General features: G+C 37.0%; 1 protein-coding gene across 2 annotated transcripts; it reads left to right on the top strand.

Moving 5' to 3' along the window:
* The first annotated feature begins 10,932 nt into the window (after positions 1-10,932).
* Positions 10,933-13,357, top strand: LOC109001379 (WAT1-related protein At3g30340-like). Of its 2 annotated transcripts, XM_018978630.2 has the most exons (6): positions 10,933-11,180; positions 11,820-11,882; positions 12,006-12,122; positions 12,213-12,621; positions 12,795-12,946; positions 13,046-13,357. In XM_018978630.2, exons 1-6 carry the CDS (start codon positions 10,981-10,983, stop codon positions 13,218-13,220), a joined length of 1,116 nt encoding a protein of 371 aa, XP_018834175.1. In that variant the 5' UTR covers positions 10,933-10,980; the 3' UTR covers positions 13,221-13,357. The 2 variants fall into 2 exon arrangements, with proteins under 2 accessions (XP_018834175.1, XP_018834184.1); XM_018978639.2 differs by lacking the exon at positions 11,820-11,882 and having other exon boundaries at positions 10,954-11,180; positions 13,046-13,224.
* The last annotated feature ends 1,326 nt before the right edge of the window (positions 13,358-14,683 follow it).

Below are 14,683 nucleotides of genomic sequence, written 5' to 3'. Positions count from 1 at the left end.
ATGAGGACAAGAATAATGATGAATAATACCTTACTTTTGTAAATGGGATGTAAATTAGACATTAGCTAATTCATCGCTCCCATTAGTTTGAAAATTTTTAATATTTTTACAAAATTGACGCTCAACATATTTCTCACTTGGTAAATTTAGAGAAGGCATCAACGTAAAGGAATAAACCACATAAATTTAGAGAAGGTATCAACTAAGCATGCATAATGATTAAATTTACCAATAGAAACTACATGATCTGGATTCCATAAATCATAATAAATTTTATCAAACGCATTATGAGTAATATTGCTAGAAGGTGAAAAAGGAAGTTTGCAAAATTTGCCTAATTGACAACTCTCACAAAAGGAAGAAGTTTTCTTAGAACCAGAAATTTGAATAAGCCCTTTAGATTTTAGGACTTGTAAAGAAGATGCCTGAGGATGTTCCAAGCACTGCTGCCAAACATCTTCAGGGACACGCCATAATTGAGTGGAAAAATGAGCTTCGTAAGGAGGAGAAACGACATAGAGGTTACCCTTCCGTCGTCCGGTCAACAGGACGCGGTTGGTCTCTCGTTCCTTAACAAAAAAATCAACACTGTAAAATTTGCAGTTATAAGTATAAGCACTGTTAAGTTGCCCAATAAATAAAATATTTTTTGCCAATGCAAGTACTAATAAAACATCACATAATTTAATCTTAGTAGTACCATTATCAAGATAAGTATCACCAATATGAGTAATAGCATGAGAACTACCATCTCCAATAATAACAGCATCATTACCAAAATAGCGAAGTAAATTTTTTAGTATACCTAGGTTGCCAGTCATATGAGTAGATGCACCAGTGTCAGTCGTCCATTCAGCATCATGAGAAAAATTCTCAAGGATCATTGCAACAAGGGCCTTAGGAATATCCTCAAGTTGATAAGAGTGATTGAACCAGTTCCAACATTTAAGAGCAACATGGCCTTATTTTCCACAAATTTGACAATTTTCAGTGCGAATAGGATTGTGGCCTTTGTTAGTGGGCCAGTCATCAGCATCACGTGGGTACGGCCCATTGTTGTTTTGTGCAAAACACATGTTTTGAGAGCCATCTCCAAAATAGGTCCTTACCGACTGGTTAGAGGGTTGAAACCCTTGACCTTTCGAGGAGGACCTTTTCTAAGATCGGCTGTTGTTCCGATGATCCGATTGAGGTGGGCGACGATGATCCTTGGTGGAGTTCGAGTTTCTTTGTTCATAGAGAGCAAAATTGTTAGTGGAATCATGAAGGGTTGATTGGATTTCATACCCTTGGAGTATAGGAATCACTTCAGTGTAGGAGGGCATGGATGGTTTCAACATCGCCGTTGTGAAAGGCTCGTACTTGGCTTCGAGGCTGTTCAGCAACGAAAAAACCTTCATTTTGTCTTGCATAGGGCGTCCGATTGAAGCGAGGTTGTCCCACAAGCCTTTGAATGTGCGAAGATGATCACCCAAAGGCGTTGATGGTTCCATGCGTAGTTACATTAACTGTTGTGTAAGGTGGAATTACAGTTCTTGGGAATCATGGGCGTATGCCACTTTGAGAGCCACCCAAACATGATGGGCTGAATCAAGTCCTACAACGAGGCCAAGGGCTTCCTCAGATAGTGTCCCGATAATCCATCCTCAGAGCAATCGATCCAATTTGCGCCATTGAAGGAAGGCTGGACTAGGTTCAAGTTTGCTCGAACCAGGGGCTAACTCACTGTTAAGGATGATTTCTGGGGGTGGGGATGCATCGATGAGATGCTCTACAAGGTCTTGGCTCTTAGCCAAGGCCAGGATTTGTTCTCGCCAGAGAGGGTAGTTGGTTGTGTTTAATTGCAAGGTAACAGAGTTACCGACGTTAAGGGCAATGGTGGCCATGGGAGGAAAACTCTCTTCTTTCACAAGGGCTCTGGTACCATGAAAATAGTGATAACATGTTGTTTGATGAAATGCCTCTCCAAACGTGAGAGCCTTTGAGAGTCTATTTTATTTATATACTTAGCATATTACATCAATACATGAGAGTTTGTACCGATTGGAGACCTAGGATACATAACGTAACGTTGTAGAAATGGAAAGCAATTACAATACAATAATAATGTTAGTCGTTGCATGATTCATGGAGATGGGTTGACTGTTGCACGATTCATGGAGGAATGTAATCTGGTTGTAGTTGTTGGTTCTTTATATGGGAGGTAGCCTTTTGGTTCTTCACAAGGTAAGTTTCCTTCTTTCCTTCTAAATTGCATTTTGTGTTAGTCGTTGCATGATTCATGGAGATGGGTTGACTGTTGAACGATTCATGGAGGAATGTAATATGATTGTAGTTGTTGGTTCTTTATATGGGAGGTAGCCCTTTGGTTCTTCACAAGGTAAGTTTCCTTCTTTCCTTCTAAATTGTATTATGTGTTAATATGCCCCTACAAACTGTATCGAGAGATGAGGCCAAGTTTGGTCCGAAGATTAATAAGAGCAGGTCGGCTAGAAGGTACATCATACAATAAATATAATATCAACATAAGGTTTTCTTGAAAAGACTGCATGCTCATAAATACATAACTAGACATGTACACGAAACATGCTGAATGTCTTAACTTGCCTTGCACTTTCCTTACTTGCCAGTAATACCCACTTTTGACCATGTGAGTTAGTAATCTTGAGAATCTGACTTCACCTGTGGCATAGGGTTAGAAATCCATACATAAGGATGACAACACTAAAGTGCGCTACTAGTGTGTTTATCATGACAATGTAATATGCGTTTACCTCATGGTACCATCATGCATATCATAACATAGGTCATTACATATCTTGACTATCATAGATACATACATTCATGATAAAACTTGCATGCTTTGTTATCATGATCAAACTTGCATGTAGAGGAAATGGTCGACAGTAGCCATGCAACAACCACCAAAACACCATTCTCACTATACGAAATCGTTGCTTCACCTCGACTATATCTCTCAAGTGCAAATCAGTTGTTAGTCTCTAGGCATATGGCTCACGTCCTCCCTCTCATTATGAGCTTGGACCATAACTTAGCATTCATGAAGCACAAACCAAGTGTAGGGTGCTTGTTTACATATGATGTAAAATCCAAACCCGAGTCTTAAAGCCATTTTGCCTAGGAAAAAGAAAGGGACCCAAAACAACGTTGCCTTGATCATTGCTCGCCCAAGGTGACGTTTGACGTGCTTGCTTGTGCTTCTCATCCTTTGCCTTTACTCTCCATAACATATTGCTCGCCTGATTGCCTTCTTTGCGATTACGTTTGCCTGCATCTTTGTTAATCTGTTTCTTTCATTCTATGCCGCTCATGCATCCCTTTGATTAGGCAAGGTCCTCACATCATACAAACCTTTTATGAAAAGTATTTTTGGCTATTTATAATTTTTGTGGTGTATATTAAACTGATATTGACATAAATCAACTATACCTTTAGAATGAGAGTAAGTGAAATAATTATTATGTGAAAATACGATGAGAATTCAAGTCACTTAATGTCTCAATACCAGCACTGGAAATGAAAAAGAGATGGACAAAAGAAAACTTTTGTGTCATCATCAACGTCTAAACTCAAACGTAATGGAATTCTAAAAGAAAAAGTTCTAATAGTAGCATATATATATATATATATATATATATATATATATATTTAGAAACATATAACATAAATGTTATCATGCCAAAAAAGCTCATGCTAATGTATACGTTTATGGTATATGATAGATGCATTAAATAAATATAGTAATAATATTTTTTTGAACAATAGAGTACTGTGAACAAAACAAAGAGGAAATTTAACGATATAAATTAAAATTTTTCATTGACTATCTAAAAAATTGATAATGTTATACTAGTCCCCATTAAATATTAACATATAGGTATTTTTTATTGAAGTTATAATATAGATTTTCCTCTTGCATGAACAAGAAAGTCCTACTGACTATAATCTGACCCAATTGTATGCTAAATCACATACAAATAGTGATGGTGTTTGGACCAGTTCTGAAGTAGAAGCAAATTATATAAGTTTAAATTTTTTATTTGTATTGTCTAATAATATTTTTGTTATTTATACTATCTTTAATCTTTTTTTTTTATAGGACAAGACGAGATCATTTAAGGAAACTATTGCGGCTCCATCTGATAAATCATTTGTCAACGATGTTCAGATCTTTTCTCGAGTTCTTGGACCACGTTCTGGATATTTGAGGGGCTTAAGACATTGCGTGAAACCTTCCTCAACATCATCATCCTCTTCTCAAGTTAGATCGAATAACAACTCTCAGGAATTAGAGAAAGCAATGCTCGAGATAGAACATTTGAGGTCCATGCAAAGAGAGTTGCAGACTCAATTAGATCCGACAGTGAATTTAGAGGCGATATTAGAACAAAACATGCAGAACAAGCTGGAGATTCAATCCAAAATATTTGAACAATAGCAATCAGTGATGTCCCAAAACTCTATGCCACCACAATCCTAAAACTTATTTTCTTTACTTGTCTTTTTATTATTCTGACTTGAACATTTAAACAAATGTGATGTTTTAATACAATATTTAATATTAGTTTCATATTTTGAATTAAGAATTATGTATCATGAGTACCGTTCGAAAGGTAAAGTACAATTTATTAACCTTCGAACGCATTTTAGCTTATGTTCGAACTAGCAACCAAAACCATTCGAATGACTTGAGAACAATCAATTATGTTCGAATATATAAATTTTTCGTTTGAACAAATTGCATGTCTTAACATTCGAACAAATAATATTTTGTTCGAACACATTTGTCATTATTTGAATATACCATACATCGTTCGAACACAAACATTAAACCACCTGTTCAAACAGATATTTTCAATTCGAATGTATATGAATCGTGTTTGATCAGATTAATTTTGTTCAAACATAAATGTATCTGTTCGAATAGAAATAAATTGTTTGAACACTCCGTCCATTCAAACAGGATCAAATAAATTTGATCATTCGAATCAAATTTCGATAGTGTTCGAACATATTCCAGGCCATTCGAACATAAAATGTTCCATTCGAACGATTTTTTGGAACAAAAACACTTCGTCTAAAGAAAATCTCGTTCAAATGTTTTCGACCAATTCTGCCCAATTTCATCCAAAAAAACCTTTTGAGACAGGCCTTTTGAGACAAATTAGAGACAAAAATTTCTCATCTCTAATAACCTTTTGGGACAAAATTGTGGTATTTTGGGATGAAAAATTTATTCCAAAAAACCATTCTTTTGTAGTGTAGGGAATATTACTAAGATCTTTATAAATCAATGACTTAATATGAAAATAAAGGACTTTATAGTAAGTCAAAAGATTCGACACAAAAGAAAAACCATACAACAAGAAACGTTCAATAAAAGTTTAGTTATGAGATGAAGAGATAAATATATAAATCAATTAGATAGATGACCAATTACATAATATCTATATGATATTTTTTATGTTATCTCGTTGAGTTAATCAATTTTCTCTAATTGGAGCTTTTTTCTTTAGAAATATGCATTGGATTTAAAGAGATACGATCTGTCAACCATGATCCTCTCTCCCATGATTTCCTCTCATGATTAATTATTTACTCTGTTTAGTTTACTTTCTTATTTTCCATGTATAGCACAATAGATAGTGATTATATTCCATGTATAGCAGAATAGACAGCCATGATGTTAGCTGTATATAACCGTCACTCACACTTGTAATTTCTATTTAAGATGAATATAATACCAAAGAACAGCATGTTAGCTTTTCTACATGGTATTAGCACCCCCAGAGTTATCACCAACGATGGGGTCTTCTACCTCTTTGATTCTTCCTGTGTCAAATTCTCATTCTCTTGAATTTTCACCTTCTCATACTCATTTACCTGATATCTCTATTAAGCTAGCCTCCAATAGTTATCTTTTATGGAAAGCACATGTCATTCCCATTCTGCGTGGCAATGGTCTTCTTGGTTATGTGCAAAATCAGGTTCCCTGCCCATTGCAAACCATCATCGGTGAAGATGGTGTGTCTCGAGCCAACCTAGCAGCAGCTACATGGCTGCATCTGATCAATAGCTCTCTGTTTGATGGTCCCCTGTCCCAAGTCATCAATAGTGAATCCTCCCCTAATGCTTGGCGTGTTTTGGAGACTCTTTATGGTAGTCATACTTGGGATCGTATTCAACAGATGAAGGGCGAGTTGCAGTCGCTCAACAAGGGCAGTTCCTCTTTAGAGGGTTATCTACACAAAGCCAAATCTCTGGCTTTGTCTCTTTGAGGTGTAGGTAAGCCATTGGATGACGATGAGTTCATCATAGTATTCTTCGGGGCTTAGGATCTGAGTTTGATCCTATAGTAGCAGCTTTAAATGTTCGGGATATTTTTCCACCTCTTGAAGGGGTCATTGGCAAACAACATGATTTTGAAATATGTCTTCAAGCAGCACGGGCAACTTCTCCCAATGTTGCTTTTACACAAATCGTGGCAGAACCAATACAAGGTCTCATGGAGCTCATGGTTCTCATGGTCGTAATATTTCACAAAACTAGCTCACTTCTCAAACACGAAACAAAGATGCTCGTTCTTCACGCTCAACTATAGGTAATGCTGAAAATTTCACTCAAACTTTGTCAAATCGTGGTGGAAGACAGCACTGGTCGCGGATGTGGAGGCATAACCAGCTTTCGATGTGGAGGCTTGAATCACAAAGCAGATGGTTGTTTTGCCTCAGATGAGGAAGTAGAACAATTCAAAGCTTTTGATGCCCTACAAGTTGTCGATACTACAGAGGATACTTGGTACCCCAATACTAGTGCAAATCATCATATGAAATCTGATACAAGTGAAGTACGAGGTATTCATTCTTATCTTGGAAATGATTCTGTTATGGTTGGAAATGGAAATGGATTAAGTATACCTAGTATTGGACAAGTCTCACTACCTGCAACTGATATTAAGCTTATTTTGTTCTTATCGTTCTGATATTAAAAAGAAATTGCTATCTGTCTCTCAATGTACAAGGGAACAAAACTGTTATTTTATCTTTTTATTCTTGGGGATTTCTTCTTAAGGACATGAGGATGAAGTAGGTGCTACTTAAGGGCTCCTTGGTCGATGGCTTGTATCCAATCCAATTACGGCAACATTCAAATTCTCTAGTTGGTTTGCTATCAAATAAAGCACCTAGCAACTTGTGGCATGCTCGGCTTGGACACCCTCAATCTCGAATTCTTCAACTTTTATGTTTATCATCTCTGAATAAAAATGTTTCATTTTGTGAAAGCTGTGTTTTGGGTAAGCCAACAAAGTTGCCAATTCACTCGCGAGAGACATATGCTACTTCTTTTTTACATACTCTTCATACCGATGTGTGGGGACTTTTATGATGGGTTTCGATTTTATTTAATCATTATCGATGAATATTCTTGATACATATGGCACTTTCCTATGACTCGTAAATCTGATGTAGCTACTATATTTCCTCCATTTCTTCAATGAATGGTTAACCAGTTCAATACTCGTGTAAAAATAATTCAAAGTGATGGCGACGATGAATTTGTTAACCAAAGTTTACAAGCTTATTTTTTAGCCCATGACATTATTCACAGATTCTCATGTCCTGGGACACCGACATATTGTGGACATTGGTTTAACGTTAATGGCCCATGCCTCCATTTCGCCACGATTTTGGACACCTACATTTACCACTGCAGTATTTCTTATCAATCGACTTCCTACTAAAATTCTTGGTAACAAGTCTCCTTATGAACTTGTTTTTAGATCACCACCATCCTATACTCTTTTACGAGTTTTTGGGTGTGCATGTTACCCATTACTTACTCCTTTTGGAAGGACTAAACTTGACTATAAATCCATCCGTTGTGTGTTCCTGGGATACTCTACACATCTCAAAGGGTATCAATGTTTTGACATGCAAACAGGCCGCATATATATCTCTCGACATGTAAAAGTTGATAAATTAACATTTCCATTTAGGTCTACACAAGGGTCCACTAAATCTGATTTGCATGCCTTCAAAGTTCCTGCTCTTCCCAGGCCTCTTCAAATTGCTGCGTTGCAATCTATTCTATCGGACTCTTTATCTGTAGCTGCTAATCACATTGACCATGTGCATCTTTCATCTCCTATTGTTCCAAACTCTGCATCATGCCTCAGTCCTTACCAAGCCAGGAGCTTCCTACTAACACTATCATTCATGATGCTTTAGAATTGTCTTCTCCAGTAATTGAGCAGATCTCACAATCTGCTCCACGTCGAACTCACCAAATGGTCACATGGGCTCAAACAGGTACATTAAAGCCTCAAGTTTTCTTCTCTTCAAGACATCCTGTACCTACATGTTTTTTAGCTGATCTTGCAAACCAACCACAAGGGCCTCGAACGTATAAGCAAGCTCTCACTGATCCAAAATGGCAGCAAGCCATGCAAGCTGAAATTAATGCTCTTCATAGCAACAACATGTGGACTTTGGTGCCTAGACGACCAGAAATGAACCTTGTTAGCAGCAAGTGGGTGTTTAAAATTAAAACACGATTTGATGGCTTAATTGAACGGTATAAAGCTCGACTAGTGGCCCGTGATTTCACACAACTTCTTGGCTTGGGCTATGATGAAACATTTAGTCCAGTGGTTAAAAATGGTACCATCCGATTGATTCTCACGCTTGGTTTGTCTCAAGGCTGGTCAATTAAACAACTTGATGTAAGTAATGTTTTTCTTCATGGTGATTTACAAGGGTGTGTATATTTATCTCAACCACCTGGTTTTGAAGACTCATCTCATCCTCATCATGTTTGCCAACTGCATAAAGCTCTCTACGGATTAAAACAGGCTCTAAGAGCTTGGTACATGAAGGTCAGTAATTATATGCAGCAAATGGGTTTCCATAGATGTCCCTATGATCAATCCTTGTTTTCTTGGCGTCAAGGTTCTGATATAATTGTGCTCTTAATTTATGTCGATGACATACTTATAACAAGGAGCTCTCCTTAAAAAATCAGCAAGTTTATTTCTCACCTCTCTAATGCTTTTCAAATGAAGGATCTTGGGGATGTTCATTACTTTTTAAGACTTCAAATTACACGAGCTGAGTCGACCATCAGTGTCACTCAGACCCGCTATCTACTTTCTCTACTTTACAAATTTGGTCTGGCTGGTGCGGAACCAGTCTCCACCCCTATGGCCTCTGGTACTTCGTTAACTGCTAATGAGGGTGCACTCCTATATGATCCAACCTACTATCAGCGCCTCGTTGGTTCACTACAATATCTCACTTTGACGCGCCTTGATATCTCCTATGCAATCAACAATATTTGTCAATTCATGCAAAATTCTCAGGACACTCATCTCATCGTCGTTAAGCGTATATTTCAGTATCTCAAAGGAACTTTTAGTATTGGCCTTAATTTTGTACAACCTCTTATTGCACTTCGTGGCTTTTGTGATGCTGATTGGGCAAGTTCTAGGGATGATCGACGTTCTACAACCGGGTTTGCTATCTATATGGGTGATAACTTGTTATCCTGGGGAGCTAAAAAGCAAGCTACTATGTCTCGTTCCACAGCGGAGGCAGAATATCGTGCGTTGGCATCAACCATAGCTGAACTTATGTGGTTTATGCACCTTCTGAAAAGCATTGGGTATTTCATTCCTATTCCTACATTATATTGCGACAACATCAGTGCTATCAACATGGCCAAGAATCCCGTTTTCCATCATCGCACAAAACATATTGAGATAGATGTTCATTTTGTTTAGGAACAAGTTGGTTGTGGTATTCTTTCTTTTGAACATGTCTTTGGTCCAGATCAAATAGCCGATATATTTACAAAACCATTGTGTGCTGCCAAGTTTCTACCAAATCGAAGCAAGCTCTTGATCAGTCCAATACCGCCTTGAGCTTGAGGGGGGATGAAGAGATAAGATCTATCAACCATGATCCTCTCTCCCATGATTTCCTCTCATGATTAATTCTTTACTCTGTTTTGTATACTTTCTTATTTTCCATATATAGCACAATAGACAGTAATTATGTTCCATGTATAGCATCAGAATAGACAGCCATGATGTTAGCTGTACATAACAGTTACTCACACTTGTAATTTCTATTTCAGATGAAGACAATACCAAAGAACAGCAGGTTAGCTTTTCTACAGGATTTGTTTTGGACCTTCTTCCACTTGGGAGCTTACGCAACTGCCTAGCTAAGCATGGCCTAGTGGAAGCTGATACGGCCCTGTATTCAGACAATGGCGACGAGCGTCGTGAATATTAAAAACCAATAATTCCAACTGTGCATAAGAGGTACAGCCAGCAGGCATCCTCCATTAACTTTGCTTTGTATTCGTTTTAGCGTTTTTAAGTAAGGTAAATAGTAATGATGCATGCTTACAGCAATGGTACTCAATTCGTTTCTCTCAAGTATCAGATTCCAATCCAGACCAAAAGAATGCATGCTTAGGCATATCTGTCACCACTTTCTAATGATGCACTCCCGCTGGCTGTCCTCCGCCACTTTCCGATGCTTACGGCCACTTCTAGTTATAATAATATAATATAGACAGAAAAGCTTCTGGGTGGCGTAAAGATAGTGATAGTATCACTGTGATACTATCCTCATAATGGTTAATATTTAAATGAATAAAGTCGGGACTAGTGATAAATCTCTGAACGTACGTGTAACCATGATGCATTAAGATGAGGTTAGCAATTGATGCTAAAACTTTACCTAACGCACGGGCCATAAAATTTTTATGTATTTATCTTAAAGATGCATGCATGGCAAAAGGGTTGATTTTATGCAGAATATTATTATTCATGTCTACCCCCTTTTGGGGAGGTGGTTTGCCTATATATACAAGCTGCACAAAACCATGTCTCTCTGCATTATGTTTCCAAGCGCAACAGATCAGAGGAGAGAGGAGCTGGCTGGTACATGCATGCATCTAGTTAAGATCATGAATAGCTTTGCAGAATGGAAGCTTGTTGCTGTCATGGTAGCGGTTACCTTTGCATTGTCTATTGTGAATTTTCTTCTTAAGAAAGTTCTTAACGAAGGAATGAACCAATTAATTATTGTTACATACCGACAGTCCATTTCTGCATTTTTCTTGGCACCCATTGCCTACCTCTGGGAAAGGTACGTTGTTGCTTAATTCTTAACTTTTTAATATCATAAAGGAAAAGTAGTACTATTGAATTCTCATTCTTTTTGGGGAAAAAAGGAAAAGAAACGATAGTTGTAGTCGTGAGTGTGCAAGCGCTGCATAATCACTTCGAAAAAAAGTGAATAACTATGGGATCCACATAAAAAAATTAATTTTTTAATAATTGATCCCACTCTTTTTTAATACGATTGCACGATGCTTGCATATTTCACTATAGCATTACTCGTACATAAATCTTTACGCGGAAAGCAAACCTGAACGTATTGGTTTTATCATATGTATTCACACTTCGATCGACTTTTAAGGTTGCGTATAATTGCAAGACTCAACTGAGTTCAGTTAAACTCAGTCTAATTTTAAGTTGAATCTAACATTCAAATACCTAACTCTCAAATTATTAAACTCATCTTAACTCAAAATCTTTTTACACGTAAGACTAACAATATTTTTTAACTTTTCATAAAAAGTACTAAATTCATAACTTTTTTCAACTTTCAAACGTAATTTATTACTATTTATAAAAAATTAAATTTAACTCAACATTCAAACGCAGCCTAAAACTCTAGAACGCGTTTGTCGAAAGCGACTAAATGGAGAATGGTTGCTTGCAGGAAAAGCAGATCTGAACTTACAGCTCGTATCTTATGTCAACTTTTCTTCAGCGCTCTGGTCGGGTATAATTATGCCATTCTACACTACTACTGATGGGCCTGATCTGCAGACTTGTCAACTTGAATTCTCGCCATTACAAGTACTACTGTCATTGAGAACCCTAAACAATTTCTAAATCTTTTCAGGGTAACGTTCACACAATACTTTTTCCTCCTTGGACTTCAATACACGTCTGCTACCTACGCATGCGCTTTCCTCAACATGGTGCCTGTCAACACATTTCTACTGGCACTTCCATTTGGGTAAATACAGACACATCTCCAATTATTTTTTGTTACTGAGAACATATACCACAATAATTGTTAAATCTACCATTTGCAACTCTTTTGCAGTCTAGAGAAAGTGAGAATGAAAAGCAAGGGCGGGAAAGCTAAGGTGTTAGGTAGTCTGGTATGCATTGCAGGTGTTTTGGTATTAACCCTTTACAAAGGAAAGTCACTGAATAAACCACAGTTGCGAGCCACAACTCACAAACCAAACCGTGCCGATCAGATGGTTTCTGCTAAGACAGTGAGGTGGGCAATCGGTTCGTTACTTTTGGCTGCTGGCAGTCTTTTGTGGTCCTCATGGTTCCTTATACAAGCAAGAATTGGCAAAAGATATCCGTATCAATATTCTAACATAGCATTTTTAAACTTGTTTGGTGCAATTCAATCAGCCATCTTGAGTTTCATCATTGAGAAAGACCTTGCTATGTGGGTTTTGAAAGGGAGGTTAGAGATTTTAAGTGTCATATATTCTGTAAGCACTCTCTTTAAGATTCGAATGTTGCAAAGCATGACATTCTTAATTTTCAGGATTCAAGCCTGTGTTTCATGTGTGTGTGTGTGTATCTCATTACTTAATATTGAGTAACGTTTAATACAAACTAGGGATACTAAATAAACCTAGGACGTTATTGTTGTTGAACACAGGGGATGGTTGGGTCAGGCCTGTGCTATGTGGCGATGTCATGGTGTGTCAAGCAAAGAGGTCCACTCTTCACGTCAGCATTCACCCCCCTCGTACAGATATTTATAGCCCTGTTTGATTTCTCTATCTTGCATGATCAAATTTACCTTGGAAGGTTGAGACTTTTATTTGGACGTTACATTTCCGTACATAATTTGTTGCTTATCAGATAAATAGACTACTCATCAACATTCTATTCATTGGTAATGAACAGTATTCTGGGATCTCTCCTAGTTATAATCGGCATGTATGTTCTTCTATGGGGTAAAAGCAATGACAAACAAGACCATGCAGCTGAAGAAGATGCAGATTGTCACCCGGTGTCACAAGTGATCATACCTGTCACAAAACAACCCATGGTGTCCTTGACCAGTTCCGAACAGTTATAATCCAATTCACCCATCAGTGATTCAGTACCTAGCTAGGCCATCGATCCAGACAATGGGTTTCTGGCTTGTTAAGCTACTGTAAGCCATTCTATTTAGTGATTTGATGAAATGCAGAAAGGAATTACAATTAACCAGAATATGGTTTTGTTTATATATATGAAATAAGACTACATTGATCCTCTATAACATAAATGACTTTTTGCAAAGAAAAAAATCGTTGCAAAAAGTCCAAGTTTTGTTGCAAACGAGTATTTGCAACAATAACATCTCGTTGCCCTACTCTCGCAAATGCCGCATTGGTGAAAGTTTATCCCGACGATTTTTTCATTGCAAATAGTCACTTTTTGCAATGAGATTTTATCATTGCAAATTGATTTATTGTCGTTAATGCAAATAAGGCTAGCAATAATATGGAAGTTCGTTGCAAATAGGGTTGTATTTTCAAAAGATCAGTATGTCTATATGCAATGAAATGTATATTTCGTTGCAAAAGAGTATGTCTAGTCCAGCTAGCTATTGTCACGCCCAAGACTTGGGTGAATCCTTCAACCAAAATCTTTGATGAAAATACTTAAATCGTGACAATTCCATTGGTGCCACTTGACACTTAATCTCAATATTTGCTTCTAATCGCTCCCTCATGCATGCCATCGATTCCTGGTACCATAATTAATTAACTACAACAAAAATGGGTTTTTGTGATGAATTTATTGTAACCAAAAGACTTTTCGCAACTAATTTTAGTTACAAATAATCATTTCGTTGTAATTAACTGGTCACAAATAAGCAGATTTCTTGTAAAATGACCATCAAATTTATTTGAAAAATAATATGGAAATAAATAGGTAATCTCATATATTCAGTAAGCAGTGAGCATATAATATTATCCAGAACATGAGATAGTGCGCTTGCAAATAATGTAGAAATTGTCATGTTTCTTGCTAAAAGACAAAGCTGGATTTTATATACAACCTTTAATGATAAAAAAAATAGTCAAAAACACCAATGGCATAAGAAGTAACATGAACAATAACAATATCGACATCAATATCAAAGGCCATGTTAATCCGCTTGTCAGGATTGTGTGAAACGCCCCGTACCCGGAAGGGTTGGAGAATTACTACCTATCACCTAACATCATCTCCCAACAATACAAATATAATGTCCAAAACTCCATAAACATAAATTCACCTAGCTCAGCCAAACATATGCAAAATCCTCAACAAGGTTTTTCAATGAAATAATCCAACAAGATAAATTAATAATTCCACAAATTATCCATAATAATATCAATCTCCTAGTAAATCAAATCAACATAATGAAAATGTCATCTAAAATAAATAAATTCCCCTCACAACTACAGTACCCTTAGGTACTCAATATACAATCCTCAACTAAACTCTGCCCATGTTTCCTAATCTTGACTCTCAGTTGCATCATCAAAATCATCTGAAAATATTATA

The sequence above is a fragment of the Juglans regia genome, chromosome 12, assembly GCF_001411555.2.
Source record: "Juglans regia cultivar Chandler chromosome 12, Walnut 2.0, whole genome shotgun sequence".
In the NCBI taxonomy this organism is placed as follows: Eukaryota; Viridiplantae; Streptophyta; class Magnoliopsida; order Fagales; family Juglandaceae; genus Juglans; species Juglans regia.
Note: the sequence above shows the minus strand (reverse complement) of the source record. Positions and strands in the feature narration are given on the sequence as shown.

What these genes read in the sequence shown, in the direction of transcription:
- LOC109001379 (XM_018978630.2), top strand. Translation starts at nt 10,981, where the DNA reads ATGCATCTAGTTAAGATCATGAATAGCTTTGCAGAATGGAAGCTTGTT. An exon ending in ATTGCCTACCTCTGGGAAAG is followed by an intron (nt 11,181 to 11,819) that starts GTACGTTGTTGC and finishes GGTTGCTTGCAG; the next exon opens with GAAAAGCAGATCTGAACTTA. An exon ending in CTACTGGCACTTCCATTTGG is followed by an intron (nt 12,123 to 12,212) that starts GTAAATACAGAC and finishes ACTCTTTTGCAG; the next exon opens with TCTAGAGAAAGTGAGAATGA.